The 9,457-nt window shown below is 53.2% G+C and overlaps 1 protein-coding gene across 1 annotated transcript; it reads right to left on the minus strand.

Annotated features, from left to right (window-relative positions):
- Nucleotides 1–521: 521 nt before the first annotated feature.
- Nucleotides 522–6,851, minus strand: LOC111519906 (testis-specific serine kinase substrate; the record flags this gene model as incomplete). The annotated part of the gene is made up of 8 exons (XM_026450759.1): nucleotides 522–566; nucleotides 903–1,038; nucleotides 2,927–3,100; nucleotides 3,899–4,093; nucleotides 4,889–5,181; nucleotides 5,776–5,859; nucleotides 6,467–6,550; nucleotides 6,756–6,851. Coding segments are annotated over 8 exons (1,107 nt in total), but the record flags the coding sequence as incomplete, so codon positions are not given.
- Between the last annotated feature and the right edge of the window lie 2,606 nt (nucleotides 6,852–9,457).

Below are 9,457 nucleotides of genomic sequence, written 5' to 3' on the forward strand. Positions count from 1 at the left end.
AAACCCTGTCTCCACTAAAAACACAAAAAATTAGCCAGGCGTGGTGGCGGGCACCTGTAGTCCCAGCTACTCGGGAGGCTGAGGCAGGAGAATGGCGTGAACCCAGGAGGCGGGATTTGCAGTGAGCTGAGATTGCACCACTGCACTCCAGCCTGGGTGACAGAGCGAGATGCCGTCTCAAAAACAAAATAAAACAAAACAACAACAAAAGAAAACAAAAAACAGTCCTTAGTGCCCTAGTTCTCTATGTCCAACTGCACCAAGCCCCACATCCCCTCATGTATTATTTGTAGAGCTCGGCCGCATCAATGTCTTACAATGCCTCACTTGTCTGTCTCACCCACTACAACATAATCCCATAGTACATTAGGTCAATATCCCATAATACAGTGCACTAGGGCTCAAGTTCCACCAACTACTGGGCTGAGTGTATTCTGCAATGCTCCAGGAAGAGCTGTGGTTCCATTTCCCATAATGCATCAGCTAACTAGGACCTACAGTCACTGGGTCTCCTATCTTACCTCAATATAGCTGACCCCAATGATCTCGTACAACGCACTGCCTCTCTAAAAATTTAGAGAAAATCAGGCCTATATTCCATGAAGCTTTAGACTGGTATCTGTCTCATGTCCCACAATGCACTAGATCCAATGTCCCATCATGCTTTAGGCCCAAGTCCACCTTCCGAGGTTTCGTAATGATTGGCCTGTGACTCACTCACCACCAAACTGCTTGTCCGTCACCCCATGCATTAGGGCCAAGTCCTCCCCCAGTGCCTGCTGCTCCCAGCTCTGCCCTTCCTTTCCTGCCACACACCAGCAGTACCCTTGAGTCCGGGGTTCCCTTCTCCTTGCCCCAACAGAAAAGTAAAGTGGGACATGGTGGCCCATATTCCCTGGTACCAGAATCTTCTTGTGTAGCCTCTGACAGCTGGGACAGGCAGGAGTCAGGCCCCTCTGCTTCACCTCGTCCACTAGCGGGGCCAGCGCTCGGTCCAGCAGCTGCTGCAGGGACTCCGTGGACAACTGCGACCCCTGGCTGGGGGAGGGGTGGTCACCAGATAAAGAGGTCCAGTACCAAGTCCAGGGTACCCCATGCTCACCTGCACAGCCTCCATTTGGCCTCCTTTCCAGTGTGCACCCTATGCAACCTTCCCAGCATGGACTGTGCACCAGCTGTCCCTTAGTTTCCATGGTGCTCTGGGGATCACCACTCTTTTTTGTTGTTGTTTTTAAGACGGAGTCTTGCTGTGTCACCCAGGCTAGAGTGTAGTGGCGTGATTTTGGCTCACTGCAACTTCTGCCTCCCAGGTTCAAGCGATTCTCCTGCCTCAGCCTCCCAAGTAGCTGGGACTACAGGCATGTGCCGCCACACCCAGCTAATTTTTGTATTTTTAGTAGAGACAGGGTTTCACCATGTTGGCCAGGATGGTCTTGATCTCCTGAAGTCATGATCTGCCCACCTCAGCCTCCCAAAGTGCTGGGATTACAGGTGTGAGCCACTGGGCCCGGACCTTTCTTTTTTTTTTTTTTTTTTTTTGAGATGGAGTCTTGCTCTGTCACCCAGGCTGGAGTACAGTGGCATGATCTGGGCTCACTGCAACCTCTGCCTCCTGGGTTCAGCGATTCTCCTGCCTCAGCCTCCTGAGTAGCTGGGATTGCAGGCACCCGCCACCACACCTAGCTAATTTTTGTGTTTTTAGTGGATATGGATTGTCACCATGTTGGCCAGGCCGGTCTTAAACTCCTGACCTCTGGTGATCCTCCCACTTGGCCTCCCAAAGTGCTGGGATTACAGGCGTGAGTCACCACGCCCGGCAGGAATCACTATTCCTAAGGGCACCAGACAGCCCTGAGTTTAGAAAGGCCATTATAACTAACGCTTCCCACAATGCACTAGTGAAACTCGATTTCATGTTGTATTGTGAGTCCCCCTTTCCTACAATGGACCTTCCCACAATGGACCAAAAATGGTGTATCCCTTGGCTCCCACAATACACCAAGGTCTCACTTCCCCCACAGTGCACTGAAACCCTGCCCCCCATCATGTTCACATCCCAGCCTTCCCACAATGCACTGGAAATACGATGCTCAAAATGTGTACCAAGTTCTTTTTTTTTTTTTTTCTTGAGATGGAGTCTTGCTGTCGCCCAGGCTGGAGTGCAATGGCGCGATCTTGGCTCACCGCAACCTCCACTTCCCAGGTTCAAGAGATTCTCCCACCTCAGCCTCCCGAGTGGCTGGGATTACAAGCGCTCACCACGACACCCAGCTAATTTTTGTATTTTTAGTAGAGACGGGGTTTCACCATGTTGGCCAGGCTGGTCTCAAACTCCTGACCTCAGTGATCTGCCTGTCTTGGCCTCCCAAAGTGCTGGGATTACAGGCGTGAGCCACTGCGTCCAGACTTTTTTTTTTTTTTGATACACAGTTTCACTCTGCCTACCAGGGTGGAGTGCAGTGTCCTGATCTCAGCTCACTGCAACCTCTGCCTCCCGGGTTCAAGTGATTTTCATGCCCCAACTTCCTGAGTAGCTGGGATTACAGGTACACGCCACCACGCCTGGCTAATTTTTGTATTTTTGGTAGATACGGGGTTTCACCACATTGGCCAGGCTGGTCTTGAACTCTTGATACCAAGTGATCCACCCACCTTGGTCTCCCGAAGTGCTGGGATTACAGGCATGAGTCACCGCGCCCGGTCTATACCAAGTTTCTCTTGAGTTCCACAAGACACTGATTTTACCTTGTAGAGTGGGAACAAATGAGGCTTCTAGTGCAGCAGGACTGGCTGTTTCTACCATGCACTGGAATGCCTTGTCTCCCAAATGAACAGCACCCCACCCTTCACTAATGTCCCATCTCCTTCCGCATCTCCTTTAATATTCTATCCACAAGGCTCCCATAGGCAGGCCTAGCCCCATTACCTGGCACAGCGGGCACAGTTGCCTTGTTGGGACCGATCCAGGTTCATGGAGAGGTCAGGCCCTCTTCGAGAGTTCTGAAATTGCTGCCCGAACTCCTCCAGAATGGGTTTCAGTGGGCCCAGCCCCTCCAGTTCGCTCCTCAGTGAAGCCACAGACACTGCTGACCGCTCCACCCTGAGGCATGAGTAACCAGTGCTGCCAGCTCCCTCTTGAGCGGTATAACCCTGGCAAGACTCCACCCATTATTAGTCCACCACTTATGTCTCCATCTGGTCTGCAATTCTCCACCCTCCCCTCCCCTCTCTGCTCTGACTGGCCTCACTTTTTGTATTTTATTTTATGTTATGTTATTTTATTTATTGACTATTTTGAGCCAAGGTCTGGCTCTGTTGCCCAGGCTGGAGTGCAGCATCACCATCATAGCTCTCTGAAGCCTTTAACTCCTGGGCTCATGCGGTCACTCCTGCCTCAGCCTCCCAAGTGGCTAGGACTACCATGGTGTGACACCACACCTCTGCCAGCTAATTTTTAAATTGTTTGTAGAGATGGGGTCTCCGCTATGTTGCCCAGGCTGGTCTTGCACTCCTGGCCTCAAGTAATCCGCCTGCCTCGGCCTCCCAAAGTGCTGGAATTATAGACGTGAGCCACCTCACTGGGCCACCTTTTGTAGATTATTGTTTGAAATGCCCCTCCTAGTTCTCTAATTAGCTTTCTCGGATCCCTCTTGACCCCACCCTTTGTCCTTTTAAGGTATAGGCCACACCCCTTCTCTAATTGATTCCACCCCTCAGGCCTTATTAGGGTTGATGCAACCCTTCCTGCTCTCTAATTGGTGTTTCCCCATGTCGGTATATGTTCCGGAATGCCTGGCCATAGCTGATTGGCCTACCCATTTCCCTCAAGGCCCCGCCCCTGGGTTGGGATCGCCCTGCCCCTTCCGGTCTTCCCAAGCACTGGCCACCCAGTCCTTACATCTTACACAGCTCGTCCGCCCGACCTCGCAGCTCCTGCAAGCCCCGCGCCGTCTGTGCCTGCTCGCGCTGTGCCCACTCCCACTGGCCCAGGAAGCCGTCGACCCTGCCGCCCAGGCCCCCGAGCAGTCGCAGGGCTTCCTGAACCGCCCCCACCTCCTGATGCCACCGAGCGGTCAGCGAGGACACCTCTCTCCTGGAGGGGCAGAGAGGGGGAATGGGTCGGGGCTAGGCTTGGACAGGTCCCCATCTGCCCCCACGATATAGGCGGAACAGGACTCACCTATCTCGCCCCACACTGAGACCATGCCGGTGGCTCCAGACCCACCCAGGTCTCCAAATTTTCTTGCACCCTCCATTTGGTGAAATTTGGTCCTGTCCTCCAGAGCCCCGCCTTTATCCCCTTACTTTACTGGCTGTCTTGGCCCTTCCCTGGTCAGGTCCCCAACCTCTACCTGGGCTCCTCCACACACTGGCCCCCAAGGCACTGCCCACCCTACTCTGTCCCACTTGGTGCCTCCAGGACCGCTCCTCTCCCAAGCCCCGCCCACCTCAGTTTCACCAGGCCTGGACCTGCCTCCCAGCAGCCCAGAACTCAAAAATTCATTATTCTGTCCCTCCCTTGCACAGGTCACTGCCTTCGGGACACTCCCTCCTCTGCTCTTGGAGACCCCAGGCTTGTCGTCCTCCCGTTAAAATCTTTGAGGCTCCTCCCCTGTGACCCCGCCCACTGCAGCTCCTGAAGACTCTGCCCACGCCTCTGCCCACCTTCGTTCCTCGAGGCTCCTCCCATGTCCCCTCCCACCTCACGTTCTCGAGGCTCCACCGATATCACCGCCCACCTCAGCTCCACGAGGCTCCCTGAGTCTCCACCCATGCCTCTCCTTGAGAACCCCGTCCCTTGGGTCCCGCCCACCGCAGCTCCTCGAGGCTCCACCCCTGAGTCCCCGCCCACCTCGTTTCCGAGGCCCCGCCCCTAGGTCCTGCCCACCTCAGCTCCTCGATGCCGGTGAACACCTTCTGCAATTCCTGCTCGCTCACGTAGGGGCCCTCACCTGCCCGAGGCCCTATTCCCCAGCCTGCGGGGACCAGGCCGCGAGGCCGCGAGGGTTTGTCGGGACTCCTTGGCGGGCCGGGGCAGCCCTGGGACGTGGCGGCGGGGCCCAGGCCGTTCCGGGAGAGGCCAGCCTCCGGCTTCTGCTGCTGCTCCGGCTCCTGCAGCTTGGCCTCCTGCCGTCGCGGCGTCTCATCCTGCAGCTGCTGCTGGAGGTAGCGCAGCTTCTCCTGGTCGGTAAGAGAGGACAGGACGGGGTCACAGCGTCTAGCCGCTTTCCTCCCGCCACCACCTCTACCCCCAAATCCGCTCCAGTACTCCCCAAGATTGGAAGTAGAACGCCTGTGGGGACAGGATGTTGGAAGTCCCATTGGCTGTCATTAGGGAGGGGAGGCACCATTTGAGGCCCAGTTGGACTCCAATTCCCGCTAACCTCCCACAGCCTGCCTCCAGGTATCCACCCGGCCCTCCAAGCCTTCCAGGCCTCAAATACCAGTCCCGGCCACTTGGCAAGAACAACTGAAGCTTTCTCAGAATTTTGTTGGAAAATGAGTGGGCATGTGGATAGGACAGGCCTTCTCACTTGAAGTCCAGCTCGAGTCTCTTTCTGGGACCTGAATGTGACTGCAGGGCAAGAGTCCCCCATCTGGGTGTTGGAGCCTCATTTGAATCCCTCTTATCAGTGGATTCTAAGGATGACTGTGTGCACGCAGGCGCAGTGTGGTGGTGGTGTCGGGGCGGGAAGTTCCACCTAAAAGTGTATCTTGAGTCCCTCGCGCATCTGACCTCCTCCCACAAATCCTGGGACCTCCCCCAGTCCTTACCTCCAGCAGGGCAGAATTCTGCTTCAAGACATTGGTTTTGATTTCAGCAGCTTCCACAGACCGCGTCACCTTCCAGCAGTTCTCCTGGGTCAGACACCAGGGCGAGGGCCCTGCCTTCCCATTTCAGTTCTGCCTCCCAACCCTTAGCCTGTCTATTTCCATACAGGCTCCAGGCCTCCTAGCCCCTCAATATAAGACACACTCACCAGCTCATTTCCTTGGCTAAAGGGATGGCTTCCTCCTTAGCCAGACGTGCCAGAGTGATACCCCTCCACTTCCTCCCACCTCTTGTCGGTCCACCCACTCCATTCCTCCCCTCTTTCTTTTTTTTTTTTCTTTTGAGACTGTCTTGCTCCAGCACCCAGGCTGGAGTACAGTGGCACAATCTTGGCTCACTGCAACCTCCACCTCCTGGATTCAAGTGATTCTCCTCCCTAGGCCGAGTAGCTGGGATTACAGGTGCCCGCCACCACACCTGGCTAATTTTTGTATTTTTAGTAGAGATGGGGTTTCACCATGTTGGCCAGGCTGCCTCAAACTCCTGACCTCAGGTGATCTGCCTGCCTCGGCCTCCCGAAGTGCTGGGATTACAGATGTGAGCCACTGCGCCCAGCCTCCTCCCCTCTTTCTTCCACCCTCTTCTTATTCCCATTCCCCTCTCCCCACCCACTCCTGCATCCCACTGGCTCACCTTGAGTTGAATGCAGTACCCCTCCAACTCTTCTGCCTCTTGCCGCCTTCTCTCCAGATTCTCGCTCAGCACAGAACACTCACTCTGGAGCATGGAAGGAGGAGAGGTTAGCCAAGGACACAAGGGGACAGCCTGTGGAAAAGAAGATCTGGGCCTGGGAAGGTTCCTCTCCCTTCTGAGCCTCAAGCTCCCCAACTGAGCTATGGGTGCATTCCACTGGAGGCAGGCTCCAAGCAGGGAAGTTAGCCCTGGAGGAAGAGCAGGTGTTGGACATAGGGTGTCCTCACACCTGCAGAGTCTGCACGTGCTGGTTAACCCAGGTGGTCTTTTCCTTCAAGCTGGTGATGGAGTCTTTGGCGCGGACCAATCCACTGTTGACCCCACTCTGGGGAAGAATGGGAGACAGGTGAGTTATATGGTGTGTGGGTGCAAGCCCCAAGCCCAAGAAAAATTCCAGAACTGGGAGGCTGTGTTTACACCTTGATTTTGCCCTGGAATGGCTGTGTGACTTGGAGCCAAGAGCTATACCTCTGATTCTTAGCATTCCTGCCCAGCAAACCCAGGGGATAAACAACCTTTCTTCATGGTGGGCTGGGAGAAAAATAGGATCCAGGAGGGAATGGGGGATGGAGGTGGGGTGCTCAGACATGTGGAGGAAGAAGGATGAACTCAACCAAACACTGAGCTAAATGTCTTTGGGGGCCAGGTGCTGTGGCTCACTCTGGTCATCCCAGCACTTTGGGAGACCGAGGTGGGTGGATCACTTGAGGTCAGGAGTTCAAGACCAACTTGGCCAACATGGTGAAACCCCAACTCTACTAAAAATACAAAAATGAGCCAAGCATGGTGGTGCATGCCTTTAATCCCAGCTACTTGGGAGGCTGAGGCTGGAGAATTGCTTGAACCTGGGAAGCAGGTACTGCAGTGAGCTGAGATTGCACCACCACCACACTCCAGTCTGGGTGACAGAGGAAGTCTCTAAAAAAAAAAGAGTCCTTGGGGTCCACAGCATAAAAAAATGAACTTTGAAAACACATGTCCTGGCTCTCCCTCCAGGCAATGGTGAATTACAAAGGAAGCCACTTTTCTTTTCGGTGTTTTTTTTTTTCTTCTTTGAGACAGTCTCACTCTGTCACCCAGGCTGGACTACAGTGGCACGATCTTGGCTCACTGCAACCTCCACCTCCCGGGTTCATGCCATTCTCCTGCCTCAGCCTCCTGAGTAGCTGGGACTACAGGCACCTGCCACCATGCCTGGCTAATTTTTGTATTTTTAGTAGAGACGGGGTGTCACCGTGTTAGCCAGGATGGTCTCGATCTCCTGACCTTGTGATCCTCCCATCTCGGCCTCCCAAAGTGCTGGGATTACAGGCGTGAGCCACCGTGCCCGGCCAGGAAGCCACTTTTCAGATCTGAGCACTTGCAATGCACCAAGCACTTGTCTTTTATTCTTCACAACCACACCTTTTGAGGTTATTTGGCCTATTTTACAAGTGAGACAAATGCGTCTCAGAAATGGGCTATCCCTTGTCTTCCCAGGTACTCAGCACATTAGGTGACCTCATCAGAATCTAGATTCAGAACCCTTGTTTTAAACCATGACACCATGTGGCCTCTGGTCATCATTACTTTATATCTGTGGTTCAGGAGGGATGCCTGTGATAGGATCCATTCTCCCAGCTTGGACAGTTACAGAAGCCTTAGCCTGGCATATGACTGCCCAATCAGAGACTACATTTCCCAGGTTCCCTTGCGGCTAGGGGTGGCCATGTGACTAAGTTCTGGCCAATGGAATGTGAGTGGAAATAATACAGTCAATTTATTTTGGGGGGAGGTCGGGGGGTCTCTCATTATTACCCTGGCTGGTGTGGAGTGATACTATCATAGCTCACCAACTCCTGGGCTCAAATGATCCTCCTGCCTCAGCCTCCCAAGTAGCTAAGACTACAGGTGCTTGCTACCATGCCCAGCAAAATTTTTAAATGTTTGGTATAGATGGGTTCTCACTATGTTACCCAAGCTGGCCTCAAACTCCGGGGCTCAAGTGATCCTTTTGTGTCAGCCTCCAAAAGTGTTGGTCTTACAGGATTGAGCCACTGCACCCAGCCTCCTTTCTCTCTCTCTCTCTTTTTTGCCTACATCATTACTTGGACTGTGCAGAATTATACTCAATTTCTGAGTCATCCCTTAAAGTAAGGAATAAGAACTTTCCCTTTTTCTCTCATTTCACTGGAATGCACAATTGAGGGCTGTCTTGGACCAGCAGATAGAGGACACAGCGAGACAGAAGGAGCCTGAATCGTTGACATGGAGCCACCATACTCCATCCCAATCACCTGTGAAGACTTTCAGGGTGAGACATTACATCTTCTGTGTTATTCAGGCTGTGTTATTTTGTGTTTTGTTGTTGTTGTTGTTGTTACAGTAGTCAAATGTATAACTTTAATATCATTGACGTTCTTATTTCACACTTGAAGGGAAAGAGAGGCAGAGAGCCATCTGCCAGCTGGTTATGACCAATTCCAGCCAGTGGAAGGGAAGTGGGCACTGGTGGATATGTGGAAAAGACAGGCATGATCTCTTCCCCTGTTCCTCCTGCTTAATGGCTGGAAGGCAGTGGTGAGAGCAACTGTCTAGAAATGGCTGAGCAACCAGAACATAGACGCCTGTAACCTGCTGCATTTGAAGAGCAGAGCTACTATGCTTATCAGGTCTTTTATGTGCCAAAAAACCACAGCTCTCTTGATTTCTCTCATGGTTGCTGAACTAATACACAAAAGAAAGAGAGAACAAGTTTCCTCCCTTGTAAGATAGGGGCAGCAACACATTTCTTGCATGATTGCTCTGGGGAAGAAGTGTGGTAAGAAATATTGTATCCAGGAGGCGGAGCTTGCAGTGAGCCGAGATCGCGCCACTGCACTCCAGCCTGGGCGACAGAGTGAGACTCCGCCTCAAAAAAAAAAAAAAAAAAAGGCCGGGCGCGGGGGCTCA

This window comes from Piliocolobus tephrosceles, unplaced genomic scaffold (genome assembly GCF_002776525.5).
Source record: "Piliocolobus tephrosceles isolate RC106 unplaced genomic scaffold, ASM277652v3 unscaffolded_24640, whole genome shotgun sequence".
NCBI classification, from domain to species: domain Eukaryota; kingdom Metazoa; phylum Chordata; class Mammalia; order Primates; family Cercopithecidae; genus Piliocolobus; species Piliocolobus tephrosceles.